This window comes from Metarhizium brunneum, chromosome 4 (assembly GCF_013426205.1).
Source record: "Metarhizium brunneum chromosome 4, complete sequence".
Lineage (NCBI taxonomy): Eukaryota > Fungi > Ascomycota > Sordariomycetes > Hypocreales > Clavicipitaceae > Metarhizium > Metarhizium brunneum.
The window spans coordinates 1,062,038-1,085,319 of NC_089425.1; the positions used below are offsets into that span (position 1 = coordinate 1,062,038).

The 23,282-nt window shown below is 49.9% G+C and overlaps 4 protein-coding genes across 4 annotated transcripts; 2 read left to right on the forward strand and 2 right to left on the reverse strand.

Moving 5' to 3' along the window:
• Positions 1–96: 96 nt before the first annotated feature.
• abcB_6 (ABC multidrug transporter B) lies at positions 97–4,630 on the reverse strand (the record flags this gene model as incomplete). Its single annotated transcript, XM_014685204.2, has 12 exons — positions 97–703; positions 761–1,525; positions 1,577–1,627; positions 1,680–1,751; positions 1,799–1,922; positions 1,976–2,299; positions 2,347–2,509; positions 2,568–3,325; positions 3,390–3,623; positions 3,682–3,961; positions 4,018–4,244; positions 4,315–4,630. The coding sequence occupies 12 exons, from the start codon at positions 4,628–4,630 to the stop codon at positions 97–99; spliced, it is 3,921 nt and encodes a 1,306-aa protein (XP_014540690.2).
• A 3,232-nt stretch (positions 4,631–7,862) lies between these two features.
• atnA_0 (Nonribosomal peptide synthase atnA) lies at positions 7,863–18,255 on the forward strand (the record flags this gene model as incomplete). Its single annotated transcript, XM_014685203.1, has 2 exons — positions 7,863–15,422; positions 15,481–18,255. 2 exons carry the CDS (start codon positions 7,863–7,865, stop codon positions 18,253–18,255), a joined length of 10,335 nt encoding a protein of 3,444 aa, XP_014540689.1.
• Positions 18,256–19,476: 1,221 nt separating this feature from the next.
• G6M90_00g069860 (uncharacterized protein) lies at positions 19,477–20,524 on the forward strand (the record flags this gene model as incomplete). Its single annotated transcript, XM_014685202.1, has 2 exons — positions 19,477–19,976; positions 20,050–20,524. 2 exons carry the CDS (start codon positions 19,477–19,479, stop codon positions 20,522–20,524), a joined length of 975 nt encoding a protein of 324 aa, XP_014540688.1.
• Positions 20,525–21,300: 776 nt separating this feature from the next.
• On the reverse strand, positions 21,301–23,245 carry G6M90_00g069870 (uncharacterized protein; the record flags this gene model as incomplete). Its single annotated transcript, XM_066130923.1, has 7 exons — positions 21,301–21,442; positions 21,502–21,938; positions 22,002–22,481; positions 22,553–22,909; positions 22,967–23,047; positions 23,108–23,177; positions 23,226–23,245. 7 exons carry the CDS (start codon positions 23,243–23,245, stop codon positions 21,301–21,303), a joined length of 1,587 nt encoding a protein of 528 aa, XP_065987008.1.
• Positions 23,246–23,282: the final 37 nt, after the last annotated feature.

The following is a 23,282-nucleotide window of genomic DNA, read 5'->3' on the forward strand; positions in this document are numbered from 1 at the left end:
TTAGTAAGGGTTAGGGTTAAAAGGTGCAAACACTCCAAAACCATGTCTATTTCGCTCTGTCGTGTGCTGAATGATCTAGGATAACCCGCAAGATCGCTAATCCTCATGACCAGGCCCCAGACTTTGATATAAAGCCAGGAACGCTGATCCCGGTGTGGAAAGCAACTCTTTGGGATTCCCGCTCTCCACCATTCGCCCATTCTCTAGCAAGATGACCCTGTCAAAGTCAAGCACACTCTGCAATTTGTGCACAACTGATATAATGGTCTGATCTTTAAACTCGCTTCGCAGCAGCGCTTGCATCGCCTTGTCTGTGTCTGCATCGACATTGCTCGTTGCTTCATCCAGGACGAGTATGGGACTCTGCCTGATGATGGCTCGAGCAAGGCAATAGAGCTGACGTTGACCATGCGACAGTAACTCTTCCTCAATTTCACTCTCTAGTCCGCCAATCGGCTCGAAAATTTCCCACAGGCTCACTGCGCGAAGGACCTCAATTAAGCGGTCATCCGTAGCAAACTGGAAGGGGTCCAGATCCTCTCTCAGCTTTCCTGCAAGAAAGAATGTGTCTTGCGGTACTGTGTTTAATCTGCGGCGTACTTCCTGTCGTGGTATAGTCCTAATGTCTATGCCATCTACCAAAATCGTGCCTGAATCTATCTCCAGAAGTCTAAGCAATGTCGCTATGAGTGAAGATTTGCCACTACACGAGAGTCAATACGCAACAATTTGTCCACAGGAGCTGGAAAATGAACCATACCTTCCTGTTCTTCCACAAATTGCAACTTTCTGGCCAGATTCAACTTCAAAACTAATTTCATTGAGTACTGGCTCATTACTGGATTTGTATGACGCCGAGATATTGTTGAATATAACCTTTCCAGTTGCTGGCCAACTCTGGGGCACCTGGAGGTTCTCCTCGGGGAGATTCTCATTCTTCACGTTCAAAACAAATGACCGGATTCGATTGATCGCACCCAGAGCAGTCTCTACCTGAGTCCACTCAGTGACGAGTGTTTGAAGGGTACTGCTAAATGTGACGATATTAAAGAGCGCAACACCAAGAAAACTCGACGCACTGCCCTGGATGTTAGTCGCAATACCTACCAAGAGAAGTGCAAGGCCCGCGTTAAAGAGATCTAGGACTAGCGTTAACCACCTCTGGATACACCAAAGTAAGTAGTAAGGCTTTTGGGAGACATTTAAAGCCATGTAGCTCCTCTCCATGTATGCTTCTGACCAGCCGTATGCTCGAATGCAGGAGATGCCATTGACTGTTTCTAGGAATTGCGAGAACAGCGGGGCTTTGGCCTCAATATCCAAAAGTCGGAGCTGCCTGGAAGTCCGCAGATAGTAAAATTGGACAAAAGAAAGAGCCACGATGCACAGAGGGATAGCCGCGCCAATGTAGCTGGAGCCGATAAAGACGAGAACTGCAGAAACGATGGCAGACAGAAATTGAAACACGGTCTGGTCCATTGCTTGAGGCAAGTCATTGTCAATCAGCTCCAGATCTTGACTGAATCTGATGGCACACCATTAGTTCTGCGATTCAACAGTGCGAATACTTTCATACCTGTTCAAGGTTGTGCCAGCATCCGTAGATGTCAGGAATGATATAGGTGCGCTTTCACACTCTGGATTAGTTGGTTGTACAACAAGTCTTCGAGAGTACGTACCGCATTGTGGTGTTTAGGAGCAGCTGATGGAATTTTCGAGAGGTTTTTGGCAAAACTACCAAGTTAAAAGTGCTATGAAGATTAGCATACGGGCTTCAATGTAGGTGTATAGCATTTACCAATCTGCCAGAGCGCAGCCTAGAATTGTCAAAGCCGCAAGCGCGCCGTATACACCCAGCCAATACCCCGTTCTCTCATTTGGGTGCTCGGCGTTTGCATTTGTCCACCACTGCATCCAGACGGCTGTTCTACTTAGCATTTACTTCTTCCATGGTAGCAGGCTGGAATGTACTGACATGGAAACGTCATGCCGAATACAAAAGTACAGCAAGCAAATAGGTATATGCCTATGGTCCAACGACCCGCGATGTTTGCGTAATACCCATAAACTCTCATATCGCCAGCGTAGCGATTTTGCTCCGTCGCGGGGTTAATCAACATGTCAATTTCTTGCCATGCCTCGGCATCGTCGTTCTGCTCACCGGGTCCCAGCTGAGGGCGTGTAATGTCGGGCTGGATCGGTGATATTGGTAGAGAAACAGTTTTGGGGATTCCTAGACGGACTATCCTGCCATTCTCATCAAGGACGATAACTTGATCACCAAGGTCCAAGTGGTGTGCTGTGAAGATTAGCTTCCATCGGGCTTGTGTATGTAGCAGTACGCACCTGAGTTGGAAGCCATGATGACAGTCGCATTCAATTTCTTCAACACACCATCTTTCGAGAAGACTCTGTCGATGATATGCCTCTCAGTGGTTCTGTCAAGACCCGTCAAGACGTCATCGAGGACCATGACTGGATTCCGCGAATACAGAGCCCTTGCGAATGACTGTACAGCTTCAGTGGACTAGACTATGCGATGGATTGCCAGTTGAGGGACTTCTTACCACTCTCATTTGTTGCCCTCCACTCAGTTGTGATCCGCGAGTCCCAGTCATTGTCTGGTCTCCATCAGGCAACTCTCTGAAATCTGCATCGAGAGCACACGCATCCACAACCGCGTCATACCACGTCCTGTCCCAAGGCGACATACCGACAATGTTATTCCTGACCGTGCCCCAGGTTGACCATGGGGTCTGTGGGCAGTACGCAGCTGTTCTAAATCCAGTCGCAATTGACCCTTTGAATGGAACTTCTCCCAAAATAGCTCGTAGTAATGTTGACTTGCCGCACCCTACAGGCCCTGCTATGACCGTGATCTGTCCGCGACGTACTGTAAAGGTCAGGCTACCAAGGACAATCTTTTCTTCCAGGTTATATCCCACTGACACCTCATTCAGAGACAGCATAATATCGGGGCTTTGTGATTGCGAAATGATCATCTTCTCATCTTTCAAGACCTTACCATGAATGTCATCCTTTCCAAAGACGCTGGAGTCAGACGACATATCTGGAGCGGGAAGATCTCGCTGGTCCTCTCGCTCTGGCGAAGTCAAATAAGTCTGGATACGCTGAAATGAGTTGATGACGGTCTGGATGTGCTCAACTCCGTCAACGATATATATAATTGGCTGATTTAACAGCTCGAAAATGCTGAGAACTGCGAATGCTACTCCCTCGGTCAATGTTTCAGAGCCACGGGCCTTTGCGATGAGTATGAATGCGGTGAAAGCCCATACCGGCGCCAACGCCGTCGAAGCAAAGTCTGTCAAACATTGTTAGCGCCAAGCACTCATCCAGCCAGACATCCGAGTCAATTGGGAGCATACAAGAAATGAAGACGAGAACGTTCAAGACTCTATGACGCCGGGAGGCTTTGATTTCATCCATCCTAAGACCCGCAATGCGCGATGACACAATGTCCGCCAGCCCTGTCATCTTGATGGCCTTCATGCTGCCGAGTGCCTTGGCGGTTGCCGTGAGCCTGGTCTCAATGGCCTCAAGCCATGGGATCTGGGCGTTTCCCGCTGCTCTGGCAAGAGGGACTGCGGCAATGAGGCAGACTAGTCGACGTAAGCTGCTGTGCGTACATATAAGAAATGGCGCTGGTCTTGGACATACAGATTACCCAGCCAATTGGTGCGAGTATTGCTATGCCAAGCAACCTATACAGCAGCCACAGGGCAACTGCAAGCTCGATCACACTGGCATAGAGCTCGTGTATAAGTGACATGCTCGACCCGATGCGGTCAATATCAGCACTCATAAGGGTGATTGCTTCTGCTTCCGAAGTGGAAGACGCGCTCATCCTCAATGTTTTGCGGAATATCATTGTGACAAGACTGCCGCGGTACAGGGTCAACAGCCGGTAAGTCTTGTGTTGGTAGACCGCGTATGACAACTAGTTTAACTGTATCAGGCATGTGCAACACTATGTGAAGATGGATAGTGACATACAGATAGGCCTACGTAGACAATTGCATACGCTCCAAGCAGCCCATACGCGGTGCTTTTGCTGCCGGGCGATCTATCTTCGCCTACAAAGTCCAATACTCTTTCGACAAGAAACGGTTGTGAGTAACTAAACCCGGTGTAGGCCAGTCTCGGCAGAGTACCTGCTAGAAAAGCCCATTTGTAGTGCCATAGGAAAGTTACGAACAGAGAATGATCCTGTTCTTGATTTGCTGCGAGTGCATTAGTACCTTTGGCGTGAGGGGGGGATGGAAGGAATGATTGCCACGACAGGCTTGCTACCTCTCTCCCACGATGATATCAATTTTGTCGGCTTAGAAGCTTCTAGCATCTCAGTATCGAGTGATGATAGCACATCAACTGTAAGAAGGGTGCGAAACCCCTTTATAAACGTGTTGTTCAGCCATATGAAGAATGCGCGGTTGACAATTCCCGCAGTCTCCTCTGGGCCAACATCCTTCCACTCTGGCTTCAACAAGTTGCGTTTCTCAGATACTTCAACGAGAAACAACGCCGCCTTTACAACCAAGCAGAGCAGCAAAACCCAAGATACCGGTAAACTGTTCAAGAACATGAACGCGGTGCGAACTCGGGCCATGTCCAAAAGACACGTTATGCCAAAGTACAAACATAGTAAAGTCGATGGACGAACTGATTGTCTATGCTCGGCATATGATACAACTGCCAATAGGACGTAGCCTGGCAATGATAGTATGAGACATGGAAGTGTGAATCGACTTCTTCCCGCGTCGCCAAGCTGCCACAGCACCAGGAGGGCAACTTGCAAAGACGTGATTAAAACATAGAGCACCTGTATGAATCACGTCAAGGAACTAGTGATGGAGTAGAGAACATGTTTTATTCCATACCAGCTTCAATGGCAATATTGCTGAGTCGTTGACTTTGACTGTTTCGTGCGAGAGCCTATGTATTCGGACCACCGCCCAGAGGCCTGGACATGTTAAGGCTCATGGTTAAAACAATTTCAACGTCTGGAAACTCACAGGCAATACCCAAAGGAACCGTTGACAAGATTGATTCCTCGAACAAAAGGGTAAAGTCAAACCGGCCAGGACAGGCTTCACCAGCCGCTGGGCCAAAGCGGTCGTTCACGGCTGCTGAGCAATTCATACTTGGTATGTTTGAAGGATTTCCAAATTGTGAAATTGCCGTAGTAGCTAGGTAACAGGGAAACAAGAATTAGGGACCGAAAATCGGTCGAGAATTGGCTCTTGTGTCAGCCATCTGACTGGATGACCGAGGTGCGTCTAATACCGAACACCAGCCGAAAGATTGCCCATAAGAGTCATAACTGCCGCACGGAGGGATAGGTAGCACAACTTGCCCTGGAGTACAACGCAACAGCTTATTCGCTATGATAAATAAGGGGTGGTAAGCAGATGAGCGCCACTTTTTGCTTGTTTCGATGAAATGGCGCCCATCGTCCGCCTTTGTGCCGAGCCGACCGTTCCCGCACACCATCTCGCAACAACGTTGCCGAGATGGAAAACGCCCATCTCTTGTCATAAGAGACCTGTATTTTTCTCAGCTGCGGCTGTAAGCTGACTTACATCCAATATATGATGGGAGAATACTCCCTTTAGCAAACACTGCATACTGCGTCTTGGCGCGGCCGTTACTTCACCACTTGTTGCCAGCATGTGCGGAAATAACAGCTGTTTCGATGACGGTGACGTAAGCTGTTTCCCCACACGATTTCGGGGAAAAGTGGCGTTTCATGCAGAGAGAGGTGCGGCTTGAGACGATGGTTTGTTATAAGTATGCGGAGCCCCGGCTTAAATGCAACCATATATTTGCCAGAGTCGTCCTTGGGCCCGGCCAACTTTGCACAAACACGAAGTTAGGGCGGGCGTAGCTGCAATACATTGTATGACAAGCCAATGACACCTTCCCCGCATTCTCTCGCTGCAGGGAACATTTGTTTTCGTAACCACCATGGGAGGTTTTGCCGCCTCCAAACTTAGAAGAACTCGCTTGAATGTTTGGGTGTGGCGTGAGCCAAGACAATGATGGAGGGGTTGCCCAGAACGCCCAGACGGCTCATGGCGAGATGGAGGCGAAATGCAGACCATGGTCGTTCAGTGCCGTTGCAAAGAAACTGGCTGCATGGCGCCATCAGTGCAGGCTTATATGCAATACATGCTTCCCGTTCCCCGGCAGACCCCTGCCTGTTTGTGCTAGCTGCTGCTTATTTCAGTTAAACGTTACGGCAAAATAATGCCGTGCCTAAGTCATGTCTTCTTGCCCGATCTTATGCATTCTTGACCATTGTGCCGGTGGTGGGGGTATTATTGATTGGCAGGGGAGAAACGACTCCTTTCAAGTTGGGGGAGATCCAGAAGCGATAGAACATCGAATCTCAGATAGCATATCCCAGCCTGTTCCTATGTATGGCGACCCTGATGCCTGAGTCTCGAATGCGGCCGTTGGAATGTAGCCGGGAGCCTCAACTGTCGGGTCTGGCTGACTTTGACAGCCTGCGGGCGATACGACACGGGTCATGCAATTTAAACTCGGCATAACAGGCTCGCCTACCAGCCGCTTTTCCTTCAACGGGGATGCCATGTCACGCTTAGCATGGGACGCTTCTGGAAAGTGACAGATGTAACGCTACCAAGGGCTATAGCATGGCACACCCGTTTCAATGTTACATTGTCATTCAAGGAGCTAGTATAACGTGCTTTGGATTATTAACGCTGATGACGAATGCCGAGCTAAAGCTGTTGCAGTCTGACTTCTGTAGACAGCACACTTCACACAGCGGCAGTGGAGGGTAGTCAATATTTTGACACATAATGTCCGAACAGGCGCCGAGTCCAGAGAAGATTATTGTTTCGGAAGCTTCGGCACTCTTAGATGGGTGCCCCTACGGCCATTCTAACCCATATTGTGCTAATAGCACTCGGCTGGTACATAATGAGACTGAGCGCTTACTCTCTTCCACTCGGATATTTTATAACTCCCGGGCAAGGGATTCAAGTCTAGACCAAGTTACAAATAGCTTGGCTTGATGGAGACGCATGTCCATAAGCAGCCACTTGATAACAATGGCACGATTAAGCGAATTGAGAATCTGAGCCTTGCACACTTTCCAATCAGATATGACAAGGAAGAAGTTCAGCTGCAGAGAAAAGAACTTTTCATGAGTCAACTTCGTGGCCATGATTGGCTACCGAGTTGTCTCTTTACGCTACTTTAGTCCTTAAAGTGATCTTATAGGCCACAACCTTCCTGCTTTGTCACATATTGATGTAGTTGAAGCACCGAAACGTCCTATGCCAACTCCTACTCCGCCGATAGAAATTATGTCGTACTCTAGAATCCGAGAAACCACACCAAAAAAAAGAATACTCCGTGGGGTCCATTTCAGTAGAAAGTGAGCAAAATACCATGACGTGATCTTGGCGGTTGAAATCTGTACGTCTTGTGATGTTGGTCTGCAGCCGTTTCCTTTGCCGTCCACCCGTGCAGATCGACTACAGGCCGCGTAATTCGATTTACATGTTCTGCAAATACTTGCTGCACTGTATGCAATACAGAAACCAAACCCATGGCGATTAAGTGTGTGATGCATCTTACGTAACGGTATTTGGGGTTGTTGGCTTGTTGGCTTGTTATATTCTAGAGGGATGCGCCGTAATATTACAATAACTTGAAAATTTCCCCGCTGACTATGAGCTATATTTGCGCATTTTCAGGAATAAGAGTCCCATTTTTCATCCTTTTGACAAGAGTTTAATTTGTTTTTGACTTTTTTCCATTTATAACCCGGCTGGCACTGGGAGAACATCTCAGACCTGAGACTCACCATGACGCACCTCCAAAGTCAACCAATCATTTCACATCCTATCGTTGGGGAAAACGTCATGTTCGCAGAAAATCCTGAAGATGTGAAGAGCGTGTCTATTGATGACGTTTGGTCTCAAAATGCCTCGGTCCCCGAAACCGTAGAGGCTTGCGTCCATGGTCTTATCAAGCGCACAGTTTGGGAGTTTCCCAATCGCCAAGCTGTGTGTTCTTGGGACGGCGACTTGACATATCAACAACTAGACAATATTTCCAGCACATTAGCTCATTATCTTGTCGAAATTGGACTCCAAGTCGGAAATCATGTTCTCTTGTCCTTTGAAAAATCGTTGCTTGCACCCATTGCGGTCATGGCCGCGATGAAGGCCGGCGGAGTGTCAATTGCCGTAGACGGCTCCCATTCTCAACTAGCAGGCCCAGAGTCTTCGAAACAACTCTGTGCCTCTCTTTGTATCTCTTCTGCAGCAAACCGTTCGGCATTGACAGATGCAGGTGTGCAGGACATCCTAATTCTGGATCACCAATTTCTATTGGAGCTTTCAACCAGGCCGAGATCTTCACAGTTGCCTAAAGTGACTCCTTCAGATGGCCTCTTTTCAAGTTTGGACGCAACATCAGAGAATTTTTCTGCGATGGGTACTGTTACCCACAGCCAATTTAGTAGTGCCATTGTATATCAACAAAGGGCGCTTGGGTTCGGCAAAGACACTCGTACCCTTGATTATATCTCATATACATCCCCTGTGGCCTGGTGTTACTTGCTACACACATTATCCTCTGGGGGCTGCCTCTGTATGCCCTCACCTCATCGCGATTCTGGCATCGCACTGCCCAAATCAGCACCAGGCAATGCAAACTGCGCATTTGTTACGCCGGATTGGGCCCATGATTTAAACTACGAGGATATATCAACTCTAGTTCAAGTCAACTGTTTCAGCGAAGAGACTACCTTGTCGGACCTTAGCCTAGGAGAAACTGAGCTAACAGTCTTCAGTGCATATGGATGTGCCAAGCTGGCTTCGGTCATCCCTATCGCAAAGACAATTATCCCCTATAATGGGGAAGATCAAGCTCTTTCTAGCGATTCAGGCGTCTTCGATGGAGACTGGAGGGTCAGTGCAATCAAAGCCTCCATACAATCATTGGCGTCAGATGAGTCGAATATGGACGAGACCTCATTCTCCCAACGAGTATATGGACTCTGCCTATGGATAGTTGACATTGATGATCCAACGTCACTTGCGCCAATGGGCAAAGTTGGTGAACTGTGGGTCGAAGGGCCTTTATTGGGTCAAGGTGGTGTTGATAAAGACCAGTCTTTTGTGGAAAACCCTCTCTGGCTGGTAAATGGTACTGAGAACCATCCAGGCCGCAATGGATTATTGTTGAGAACCGGTTCCCTAGCCAAATACAGGCAAGATGGGACCATCCAGCTATTGGGACAAGGTCTAGGAGGTGAAACTTGCGTCGTCCGTGCTGACTTGAGCGCTTCTGAGCTTGACCTGAGATGGTCTATTTCGAGAGGCCATGACCAAGACTCGGAGCTCTATATACAGCATGATGAGGCTTCTCAAGATGAAGTTGAATCCACAATGCAAAATATCTGGGCCGCGATATTGCACGTCGACCCGGCGATGATTAGCGGGGATAGTCACTTTTTCAGAATGGGGGGCGATATGATTCAGGCCATGTTGCTCTGCAAAGCTGCCGGGTCTTCCAGCATATGCATCAACACCAGAGAAATCTATAAACACCCCTACCTGAAAGATATATCGGAGGTTTGCCGCCGACATCGCTCGAAGGATAGGGCAGAACCTAGACCGGCTCTCCTATCTGCCCTCGAAAGCCGAGAAGCACGCTCCCAGATTTCTCGACTATGCAACATTGAAGAATCTAGAGTATTAGATATTCTTCCCTGTACGCCTTTACAAGAAGGACTATTGGCTCTGACCGTAAAAAATCCCGGCGATTACGTTGCAAGAAACGTTTTCAAAATCGGCAAAGATGTGGAACTCGTTAAGCTGAAAAGGGCTTGGGATTATGTTGTTATGATGAACACAATTCTACGCACGCGCATAGTCAGCCTTCCTGATAATGGACTTGTTCAGGCAGTTTTGGCTGAAGAAACGCACTGGGTGGATAGTCTGGCGGAAGAAGACTCAGTGATGAGTTTGGGAACACCTCTCACCCGATTCTCTCTTCTTCCAGAGAATGCTGAAGGTGATGTTTTTCTATTATGGGAGATCCACCACGCTCTATACGACGGATGGTCAATGAATTTGCTGCTCCAAGATGTGCAAGATGTATACTACGGAAATGAGATTCAGGACTTGGAGTCCATGGATGCATTTCTTGATTACGTCACTACTATGGATAAGAACTCTCGGGACGAATTTTGGAGAAGCCAGTTTGCTGGCATCCAAGGCTGTCACTTCCCAACTCCCAAGAACACAGATAACCCAAGACCTGATCAGAAGCTCGAAGTGTCTGTATCTGATCTAGACTGGTTCAACAGCGACTTTACTTCGTCCACTATACTCCGCGCGGCTTGGTGTATTCTGTCTGCGCACAACACGAATTCAGACGAAGCCCTGTTCGGCGTCACCGTGACAGGCAGACAAGCTCCAGTTTCAGGAATCGAAAGGATAACCGGTCCTACGATTGCCACTGTTCCTCTGCGCATTGTTCTAGACTGGGACAAAGACGTGGAGTCAATATTGCATCGTGTACAGCAACAGTCCGTTGACATGATCCCATTTGAGCAAACTGGCTTACAGCATATCCGCCGCCTGGGAGAAGAGCCCAGTCTAGCCTGCAACTTCCAAACTCTTCTTGTTGTGCAGCCCCCAAGTGGTGGTGGTAGCGTCGAGCCAGAAGAAGAGTTCTTGACCGAAGTCCACGATGAGGAAAATGCAAACAAGTGGCAAGATTTCAGTACTTATGCTCTAGTCATTGAATGCCAATTGGAGGCAAAAGGAGTTCATGTGCGTTTAGGATTCGACTCAACACTAGTGTCGGAGACGAAAATGGCACACGTTGCTGCCAACTTGGAGACGGTTATTCGCCAATTCTCTGACCCGCGGCTAAGGAGGCAAACATTGCGGAACACACTTGGTGAAACACTTACTACTTTTGGCCTAGATCAAATCTGGGCCTGGAATAGAGTTGTGCCAGAGCCTACAGAACTGTGTGTTCACGACTTGATTACACAGAGAACCTTGGAGGACTCGTCTGCCCCCGCCATTTGTGCATGGGACGGCCATCTTACCTATGGCCAGTTGGCTGAATTGTCCGAGAATTTAGCAGAGAGACTAGCCAGTCTGAATGTTCGCGGCTGCCTCATCCCGTTATACTTTGAAAAGTCCATGTGGATGCCTGTAGCCGCGGTAGCTGTCATGAAAGCCGGCGCCGGTGTTGTCGCTGTGGACATGAAGCTACCAGAGGAAAGAATACGCTCGTTAATCTCACAACTCGGGTCTCCGGTGGCGCTATCATCTGCTGAAAACCAAGACTTGGTAAGAAAGATAGCTGGCAGCGGCGACGTGTTGATCGTTGGCCCCGGACAGCAATGCCTCGAACCTTTACATTTGCCCACAAAGTTGCCCCTGGTACAACCGTCCGACACCGTGTACACGGTATTCACATCTGGTAGTACTGGTACACCAAAAGGTGCGATGGTGTCACACGGCAACTTCTGTTCAGCCATCACACACCAGCAAAGGCGCTTGATGTTCTCCCGCAGCTCTAGGGTGCTTGATTTCTCATCGTATGCTTTTGATGCCTCATGGTGCAACCTAATCCATGCTTTGACGAGTGGAGGCTGTCTGTGCATACCCTCGGCCTATGAGAGAGAGAATCAATTGGCTGAGTGCTTCAAAAAGTATAATGTGACCACGGTAGATTTGACGCCATCTGTTGCACGTATGCTAGGACCAAAGGTGCTGTCCGATCTGAGTACCCTTATCCTGGGCGGCGAAGCCGTCGTCCCTGCTGATGCTTTTCTGGCTGGAGACAAGACTGCCATCATCAACGTATATGGGCCAGCCGAATGCACACCTACTGTTACTCTATCTGAAGTCTCTGCCGACGGGATCACTATCGGTCGTGGCGCCGGTGTTTGTACCTGGGTGGTCGACGTGAACAACTCACAAGTCTTGGCACCTCTTGGTGAAATTGGAGAGCTCTGGGTTGAAGGGCCTCTTGTTGGCCAAGGATATCTTGCGAATCCTGACAAAACAGCGACAGTATTTATTAAAGACCCGGCTTGGCTTTCCAGAGGAGCTCCCGGCCACACCGGGCGGACTGGCCGTGTATACCGAACTGGTGATCTCGTACGATATACGAGTTCTGGTGAACTCATCTTCGTGGGTCGCAAAGATACACAGGTCAAGATACGAGGACAGCGGGTGGAGCTGGAAGATCTCGAGCACCATATTGCAAGTAGTATGGACTCGGTGAAAAGCAACGACATCAAGACCTTGACTGTAGTTGCAGAGACGATTCGACCAAAACAAGCCTCGAGCGCCGTCTTGGTGGCATTTGTTGCACTCGAAAGCTCCGAAGCCGAGCTGACTGATGAACAGCATCGAATGCTAGTCCAAAATCTTGTCCAAGTAAGCAATGATCGCTTGCAGGAAAAAATCCCAATCTATATGGTACCAGCTTCCTATATACCAATACGGAAAATTCCCATGACCCCAAGCGGCAAAACAGACAGACAGCAGCTTCGAGACATTGCAGAGTCAGCTTGGAAAGAGTACAGAAAAATGCCCGACAAGACTGCCACCCAGGAGATACTGACTGATGTTGAGAAGCTGCTTCAGCAAATTTGGATGGCGGTCCTTAATTTGTCTGCTCAAGAGGTTTCAGTTAACAAGGCTTTCACGAGAATAGGCGGCGATTCCATTTCGGCAATGCAAGTTGTTGCTCAATGTAGGCAGCATAACATTTCCATCACCGTTGCAGATATCCTGCAGTCGGGAACCATAAGGCAATTGGCATCACATTGCAAGTCCATCTCGCGCCATTCAGTGCCCGACGACGATGAAGGCGTCGACGAGGAGGGCTCTGAGCCATTCGACCTCTCACCTATCCAACAACTATTCTTCGACGCGTATCCAACTGGACTCAACCACTTCAATCAAACCTTTGTGCTAGAGCTGGGATCACTGGTTCCTGGAGCAAGATTTTTCGCCGCCGTCAAGGACCTTGTTGATCGCCATGCCATCCTTCGGAACCGTTTCCACCGCCCAGCCGCGGGCGCAGCGTGGAAGCAGAGCATAGCTCCCAAAGGTCCATCATCCTTCGCTTTCGTGGAACACAATGTTTCGAATCGGGATGAGGTCATGCTTTTGTCGCAATGGAGACAGGAACATCTCGACATTGAGAATGGCCCAGTGTTTGCTTGCGACCTCTTCAACATTGCTGGAGACGTTCAGCTTGTTACCCTGTCGGCACACCACCTCGTCGTCGATCTCGTCTCGTGGAGAATCATCTGGGGCGATATTGAAGATCACATCAGGCACGGGAACCTGATCTCGGCCCCATCGACGTCGTGGAAATCATGGCTAAGGCGTCAAATTAGGGCCAACCGTCATGCCTCTCCCATTTCAGTGCTGCCATACAGCGTTCCGCTTCCGGACCTGGAATTCTGGGGACTTCCCTTGGGTGAGAACACATTCGGCAACTGTACCCTAATCACGGAGGAATTCGAGTCGTTCGTTACCAATGCGATATTTGGAGATGCCAATGAATGCCTGCGAACGGAGCCTGTGGACATTTTGCTGGGTGCCATGGCGCACTCATTTCACCGAATATTCCCGGAAAGATGCCTGCCCACTATTTGGCTCGAAGGACACGGCCGTGAGTACTCGCAGAATCTCCCTGTCGATATTTCCGGAACGGTAGGGTGGTTCACGACTCTGCACCCTGTTCCTGTCCCCGTGAAGCCAGGCGACTCCGTTATAGAAGCCATTAGGTTTGCCAAAGATATCAGAAGAAAGGTCCCTGGAAAGGGTCAGCCCTACTTTGCCTGCCGGTTCTACAGTGAATCTGGTCGCGAGGCCGCCCAGGGACAAGACATCACAGAGGTCACCTTTAATTTCACCGGCAGATTTCAACAGCTTGAAGCTGAAGAAGGATTGTTCAAACGCCCTGAGCATCTTGGCGACAGTGATTACGACATGGTTGATGTATCACCGACAGCTCACCGTCTTACCATGATTGAAATCACCGCCGACGTGGAAGACGACTGGCTCATGGTATCGTTCCAAGTTCATCAAAACATGAGACACCAAGAACGATTGCAAAGATGGGCCCAGGAGTTTGGAACATCTGTACGGAGCGCGGTCACCGAACTGTCCAAATCGCGTGCCAGCTTCACTCTCAGTGATCTTCCGCTGCTGCCAATGTCATATGGTGCTCTAGACGCCTTGCTTTGCAATCAGCTTCCCAGTTTAGGAATACAGACCGAGAATGTGGTTGATATTTTGCCCTGCTCTCCACTTCAGCAGGGCATTCTACTGAGCTCAGAGAAGGAATCTGCCTCGTATGCAACTTGTTCAACTTGGCGCTGCTTGGCTACCGAGGGAATGGCGACAACGATTGAGCCCGAGAGACTACGAACCGCGTGGACCAGATTGGTACAGAGACATCCGATTCTGTCTACTGTTTTCGCTTTACACCCAGAAGGAGATGGTTTCATTCAGATTATTCTGAAGAACGCCAACGTCCAGGCCAAGTTTGTTAAGTCTGGCTCACAAGACCCCGATGCCATGCTGAATACTCTTCAACGACCACACTTTGAGGCCCATGAGCCACAGCACTTATTTTTCGTCTGCCAATCTGACAGTGGGGACGTGGCTTGCAGGTTAGACATCAGCCATGCCCTCATGGACGCGGCTTCCATGTCAGTCATCTTGCAAGAGTTGATCAACTTGTATGACGGCATTGTGCCTGCGCCAGTGCCGCCGTTTAGACGTGTGATGAGCCATATTTCCAGCATTCCTCGTGCCCAGCGTATTTCTCCATGGGTTTCTATGCTTACTGGAGTGACTCCTTGTGAATTCCCGCTCGCAATTCACACCGCCTCCGCAGGTGATGAGCGCCATGGCGACATCCCCGTGCCGCCGTTGGAATTGGCCGAGGTTTCTAGACTGTGTATGAATCTCGGCATCACGCGTGCTGTTTTCTTCCAGGTTGCCTGGGCCATGGTCCTTGCAACCTTCACCGGAATGGATGAGGTTTGCTTCGGATACTTGGCCTCGGGCCGGGATGCTCCTATAGATGGTATTGAAGGGATCGTGGGACCGCTGGCAAATTTACTCATCAGCCGCATTGATTTGAGAGATTCGCCTCGCAACGTCTTGGAGTCTGTCTCCAACAGATCGATACAGCATTTGGCCATGCAATATGCATCACTGGCCGAGATTCAGCACGAATTGGGTATTTCAGGAAAGAAATTGTTCAACACGTCTTTGTCCATCAGGGAGTCGGATAAGCTAAAGAGCTATGAAAAGAGGAGTTTGTCATTTGAGGCCAGTGCCGGAGAAGATCCCCATGAAGTAGGTTATCTGAATGATAGTTTCCTTACTGTGAGGAGTCGCCGCTAACAAGTTGCAGTTTGACATGGGCCTCAGCGCCAGCATTGATGGCAGCAACATTGATCTTGTTGTGGAGTATCGAGAACCTTATATCCAACAATCTGTTGCTGCTCAGGCATGTGATGTCTTGTCCATGGCCGTGACTTACCTCCTTCAGACCAATTATGAAAATCACTTACTCGAGGGCGAAATAACTGTGTCCTCTAATGTCTCATTATTTGATGGTTTCTACAAACAGATTGTTGGGACTGATGAAGTCACAACCACCGCCTTTTGGAGAGAGCAGTTTCAAGGAACCACGGGCAGTCATTTCCCGTCACCGCCAGCAGTCCAGCGATCACGAACATACAAAGAGGTTTCGCTCTTCCAAAAAGGTGGCCTACACCTCGACAGTGACATTGAGTCTCGTACTTATATTAAAGCGGCTTGGGCCATTGTTGCAGCAAGAATGCTGGATTCCACAGAAGCAATATTTGGTCTCGCATCTGACGACCACTCCCTACTACCGGTTCGTATCCCCATCACTTGGACCGGGAATGTAAACAACCTCCTCCAGTCTATTCAGAAACAGGGACAAGATATGGAGATTTTCAAAAGAACCGGACTGCAACGAATCCGCCGCATTAGTGCTGAAGCTTCTCTGGCATGCGACTTCCAGAGCGTTCTCTCCGTCAACAACGATGATGCTCAACAGGTGCAGTCGGGCGACTATGCCATACTTTTGAAGTATATCAAGACACAGTTGGGGTCCTGCGTTAGCATTAAATTTGATTCCAGCACACTGTCCGAGAACGAGGTCACGCGGCTGTTTTATCAATTCGAGCATGTGCATCAGCAACTTCTCAGCCCGGAAGCAGGTGAACTCAAGGTGCAGGATGTGTCAATCACGAGCAGCAGAGACCTCCAGGATATTTGGACTTGGAACGCCAAGCTTCCCGAAGCCGTGTCCGACAACATGCCTCGCATGATCCGTGAGACTGTCCACCGACAACCTGGCGCTACCGCTATACATGCATGGGACGGATCCCTAAGCTACCAACAACTGGACGACTTGTCTACTACTCTGGCCTATCATTTGAGAAAGGTCGGGGTCGAAAAGGGGGACATGATTCCGCTGTGCTTTGAGAAATCCATGTGGATGCCAGTCTCTGCATTGGCCATCATGAAGACTGGCGCTGCGTGTGTTGCTACAGATCCGTCCAACCAGCCAGAGGAGCGTTTACGAGGCATGACGGCACAGATCGAAGCAAAGACAATCTTGGCCTCTGTGGCCTATACCGACATGGCCAAAAGGCTAGGCGCTGGCAACGTCATATCAGTGGATCTTGAACGACTATTCGAGTTTGCCCTGTCTTTGGACCACGAACCCAGCCTTCCGGAAATCGATGCCTCGGATATTCTGTATATAATATTTACGTCCGGCACCACGGGCGTGCCCAAGGGTGCCATGGTCACGCATGGGAATTACTGCAGCGCAATTGTTCACCAGAGAGAGTTGCTTGGCTTCGAAAGCAACTCGCGCGTTCTGGACTTTTCATCGTATGCGTTTGATGTGGTATGGTCTAATATGATGAATACCCTGACGGCAGGCGGATGCTTGTGCATACCATCAGCTGAAGAGCGGCAAGACAGCATTTCGGGCTGCTTAGAAAAGTACCAAGCTACAGTGGCGGATTTCACACCATCCGTCCTGCGCAATATCGAGCCAAAGACGGCCCTCACGCAGCTGTCCACGATGCTTCTAGGTGGCGAGGTTGTCCTGCCCAGCGACGCACAATATGTGCGTGAAGGGGCACGCGTAGTCAGTGCATACGGACCGGCAGAGTGCACGCCAACCAGCCTGATATTGCCCTTGACTTGTCACAGCGACGGTGGCTTGGGTCTTGCATCCGGGCTATGCACCTGGGTTGTTGATGCGGAGCATCCTGACAGATTGGCGCCCATTGGGACAGTCGGCGAGCTTTGGCTGGAGGGAGCCCTCGTCGGAGCAGGGTACGTCAACAGCCCGGCGAAAACAAAGGCAGCGTACGTCCAAGATCCCGAGTGGCTTCTTCGAGGCGTTCCTGGTAAGCGGCCTGGCCGCCGCGGCCGAGCGTACCGCACGGGAGATCTGGTGCAATACCGCGAGGACGGCAGTCTCGTATTCAAGGGCCGAAAAGACACGCAGGTCAAGATTCGCGGACAGCGAGTAGAGCTGGAGGAAGTCGAGCATTATGTGCAAGATGCGGTTTCCACTGCTGCGCAAGGCAACATGGTGACAGTTGTAGCCGAGACAATCCGGCCAACGGGCAGCCACGGAATCATGTTGGTGGCATTTGTTTGTATGGGTTCCGGGGACGAAGTGAGCGATCAAGACTACGAACAGGCAGTACGAGGTGCAACGCGTGGTGTCGCTGGAGGATTGGGCGAGCGGCTACCGCCATTCATGATCCCGAGCGTATTCATTCCGGTTCGAAACATTCCCATGACGCCGACGGGGAAGACTGACCGTCGGCACTTGCGCAGCTACGGGTCTTCTCTGACGTTGACGGATATCGCCGCCTTGAGTCGCACTGAGGGCGAGCGCAGGGCGCCGACGACTGATTCCGAACAGTTGATGCAGGGACTTTGGGCTGAAGTGCTCAACATGGAACCTGACAATATCAGCATCGACGACAGTTTCTTCCGTATCGGGGGTGATTCCATCGGGGCGATGAAGCTAGTTGGTTTGGCACGCAAGACTGGCTTGCCACTTGCTGTCAAGGATGTGTTCAAGTATCCGGTTATGCGGGATCTGTGTACCCTTTTGTATTAGGGCGAATGTGATTCGAGTGATTGGAGGGAAGAGCGGGATCAGATGACGAGCTTTGTGATACATCCTACGGCCACTTGTCTTGGTTAAAGCATTGCATATTATTCAATGTTGTTTCTGAACATTAGTCCAGTCTTTTTACTTAAGTATCTATGCATTGTGACTTCAATGCATCTACAAATACGTATTATCTGCAAGTTTCTCAGTCCATACTAGACTGAGGCTACCCTTTAACTTCTTATCACTCGTCATGATTCTTAATTCTTGGGTAGAAGGATGGTTAGGGTTAGGGTTATTCTGGGGCCGTTCTTTTCCAAATTAGGCGCGTGCATTCTGGTAATAACGGTAAATTCAGGGGTTGAATACCCATGCACTCCCCGATGCTAGTATGTTGTCGCATTGCCATCCGGCTGCTCAGTGCGCATAAGCTTCTAGGGCTGAAATTGTAGAACCTTGTTCACGAACCGAGCTCATCCACAAGACCACCGTGCCGGACTTCCGGCCGATCTTACGAATAGCCATTGCGGGGAGTTGGCTAATCTGTCTTGTGCAACAAGGAAAGAATCACTGCAGATTCTTTCCCTGGGCAGCACGAGGGTTGAAATTACGAAAAAAATAATATGTTGTGAATCTATCCTCGAAACGAGTACTTGATCCACAGACATCTGTTTGACAAGACTATAAATGCTGCATAAGGCTCATCTGCATATACACCAACTCTGTGATTTCCGGCGCCTGAACTGGTGTCAAGACTATCTTTGGCATCATCGCCATATGTCTATACCTAGTTTTAAAAATTAAATTTATAAACACGACGCAAGGCAATGGTCGTGATTAGGCTTCTATTCTTACATGCGAATTCGCTTTTCTCAGGCAACGGACTATGAAGCGTGCTGGGCTGAGGCCGGTCGACCTTCCCTGTTCAAACAATCAGCTTTGCCTGTAGCGTAAAACTTTGAGCGGAAGTCGAAGCCCTTGTGGCACATGAGCTGACGAATCTAAAAGTCCAAGTAAGCATTGTGCTCAACATGGTTTCCGCGTAGTTCGGCTAAACGGCACATCGAATTCAGCCTCACGCAAAATGGTATTACATAGGGGCGTCTAGGCCGCCAGTCTAAAATAAAGAAGGAACGAAAGTTTTTTTTTTTGTCATAGAACATTCAAAGCACACAGAGAGTAAATTTCTTCGTGGTCTACCAATCTTCGAAGCAATAAGTTGCGACCATGTCTCGCAAGTTGCTTACGCTTCTCTCTGTGGCGGCCATTGCCAACGCCGTGGGCAACTTGACCAGCAACGGACGCGCTGATGCTCCCGGATTCCAGAGCTGTCAAAACGTCGCAAACGAAAAGATCGACGCCTGTTTCTCAAAAACCAAGGGCGACGGGGTAGCTCAACAGGCCTGTGCGTGTGAAGATTATATCCTGAACTACAACTGCTATGCGGCGCACTGTTGGAACCGTGTCTGGGAATGCGAGTACCAAGAATACCTTGTCTCGTATCTCATGGACTGTCCCATTGCCAAGCTACCCGTTCCGTATTTTCCCATTCCGGACAATGCTGCCGGTGCTTGCTCATGCAACGTCGGCAAGGTGTACAAAGCTATTACAGACAGCATAACCCAGGGCGCGAGCTGCATGAAAAACGTACATGGCGCGGATACCATTCTACGCGGTGACAAGATTGGCGCTTGTGGCTGTTGCGAAATCAGCGGCGCCATGTCGAGGTGAGCAGGCGGGTTGTGCAAGTTGTATTCTCGGCCATGCTCTTTGCCGCAACTTCTGACTGTTTTGATCTAGTATTTTCGAGATATGTCCCGACACGAAACCCGATTTGGTCGGCATGGCCTCGGTGTCCAAGATCCAGACTCAACTCGACATCAACTTCCGCGAATGCCAGCCGATGACCAAGATCAACTGCGCATCAGATCTCAACTTCTCGCTGGCAGGCGTGAGCACATATTTCCCGCCCAGCAGCTTGCCTACCAGTGGCACCGCGACTTTGAGCAACAATCCTGGATCTGTTACTGCACCCCCGAGCGGCTCCGTCTTCTCCTATACGAATGGGGGCGACAAGGTCGTTTACACGATTACTGCGGCCTCGGCGAGCAATGGAAAGGATTCCGAATCAGGGGCTTCCGGCTCTGCTGCAGCCGCCACGGCTTCAAAGAAGAGCGCAGCTGCGTCTGTTATGGTGCCAAAAGGCTTGAGCATGGCAATTACTGGAATTTCTCTCGTGGCAGGGGTGATGGAACGGTGGTCATTATTCGCTTGACCGGAGAATTGGCGGGTATCTGCGATTTCTCTACGCAACAATATGAAGCTGTGTTGCTGGAATGGGGCCTTCCCTTTGGCAAGTGAGCCGGTCTTATCGAGCAACTTCTTGTATAAATAGACTTCTTTGGTTAACTAGGCCTTGAGGAAAACGAGGGATCTTTAATACCAAAGACTTCTATTAGATGAATCGAGTCATGATACTCCAAGCCTTTAGCCCTTGTCACAGTCAGAGGGAAGAGGTATACAAGATGTCTGAAACCGCCTCGTTAAGAGAGTGGCTGTCCGATAGTTACTTGAAAGTAGTATCAACTGCTCGCGACAGACAGCCATACCGGGTTACAGATAAATTTAAATATGTAGGTCCCAGGATAGCATATATCCTGCCAGATGAACACTTGGAATTTGAGGGCTAAAGCTAAAGATGGAGTCTGAGTCCCAGATCCATGAAATCGGCAGAAACTTGGAACAACGGTTTGAGGTAGCAATTCAGCTGCATAAAATACTCTAGTACTTTGTACCTTCCTTCCGACCGCTTTTCTCCAGGAGTCAATATTACTTTGAACCCAAGGAACTAGTAGACTACGGCCGGTATGCTGCCTCAGAAGCTGCTCTAACAATTAGTACCAGACTCAATGACTATGCACCGCCTAGCTTGGTGGTAAATTCGATGATCTTTACGCCTACACTTGAAAACACGTATCTTGCAGAAAGGTGCAAGCCACCATTACCAGTAGAACCAACAAAAGTAGCTGCCAATTCTAGTTCGTAAGCTCCTCATGACCGTTTGGATAAGCTCTTGATCGTATTCAAGCGGCGCTCCGTGTTGGCGCGGCCGTTGACAAAGTCGGGGTATCCCAGTGTCAGTTCGATGCCGCCGAACAGGATGCGATCCACGGCCTCGACGCCCAGCATGAAGCTGTTAAGAGGAAATGAGCATAGCTTTTCCCAAGCGCGAGGCAACAAGTCGTGACTCACCTGTGGTCCTGGTTGCCAACCTCATATTTCCATGAGCCAAAGCGGCCCCGGGACAGAATGTCCTTGTTTTGGAGATGGGGCAAGATATCTGCCAGGGCGTCATTGCGATCCAGGTGTGGCGTAGGATATCCGTGATCGAAGCGCCGGAAATATGTGCTGACAATCTCATCTTCAGGGTCTAGTAACTCCGTGTTGACAAGGCCCTGAATGCAATCCGCAAGAAGTGTTTCATGGTTGACAGGCTTGTACGACGACTCAGAGACCTCGAGCATAAGGGACCAGTACGGTCCTGGCTGCGGTGCCGACGACTTTGGCTGCTTGCCGTTGGCCAGTTGCTTGGTGACTAGTTCAACCTTGTCGTGCGGCTGGTTATATGGGGAGTAGTTGGAGAAGATGGTGGCCCGGTAGAAGGGACAATTGTCCTCGGAAAAGTACAGCTATTGATGATGGTTAGCATCGGTTTGGATGCATCTTGGGGTGACGCCCGTGTAAGTGCTGACCCAGCATTTGTCGCCGATACGCTCGGGGCGTTTGCCGCGAATGCCAACACCAATTACATTTGTGGAGGAGTATACCAGACGCTTGCACATCTGCTGGAGCTTGACGTCGCCCATGGACGCGGCGAGGTGGTCAACAGCCATGGTCGAGATGAGAGACGAGTATTTGACCACGGTGCCTCCAGTTTCAGCGGTCAGTAGGATCTTGCTTTGGGGGTTCACCTTGGACTCACCATCTTTCAGATACACCTTCTTTGCGTCGGCATCGACCTTTGTCACAGTGGCATGCTGACCGAAGTTCGTCTTGTGCTTGTCCAAGGTGTTGGCCACGGCGATCCAGATGCCACCAGTTCCGCCACGCGCCGGGAAGCGGAACGTAGCATTGGGCCCCCATGGTCCAGCCACCTTGTTCAGCACAGCGTTGGACGTGAGCAGCTTGACATTGGGCGCGGCGACTCGCTCTCCGAGCCACGTCGCGTTCATCTAGAATGAAAAGCGTCTGTCAGGGCGGGGTCTCATGATGCTGGGAAATCGAAACAACGGTAAACCCGTACCATTGTTGTGGGAACGGCCCAAACTTTAAAGTTGTACGGTCGCATGAAGATGTCGGTCAGGCGTTGTCCCAGATTCCGGATATTCCACTCGTCAAAGTTGTTCGGCTTGTCTGCGGGATCGCGGCCACGGGCCTGCAGGGCAGCCTCTATGATTCCCTCTAGGCATCTCGACTGCTCCTCTTGAGGCAGCGCGGCGATGCTGTTCTGGAAGGGGTAGGCAACCCACTGGCCCTGGTAGCGGCAGTACGAGATGCGCTTGTGCGTGTACCAGTCGTCGGGCTTGGGCAGGGCTTCGTTGAGGCAGTCGTCGAAGTAGCTGTAGTGGGAGAAGATGACATGTCCGCCAACGTCGAACAGCTAGATATTTTGGTCCATGTCAAAAAAAGAATAGCAGAGACAAGCCGAGGAACTCACAAAACCCTCTGGAGTGACATCTGTCGATGCGAGACCACCAGGCGTCGTATTAGAGTCAACAATGAGCCACGACGTGCCGTTCTTCCGTCACAAGCTGTCAGTGACCACCAATGGGGCCGTCATGATGATTTTGGAGCATACCAATTGCTGAAGACGCTTGGCAGCACCCAGGCCAGTTGGGCCAGCACCGATGATCAGGACATCGACCTCACTTTTTGTCACGTCAGCGCATGCTTGCGTAAGGGGATGGCATGCGTACATTTGTTGGCTACTGCCCATGATGGAGAAGACGGGATAAGTGTCTGGTGTTGAAGAT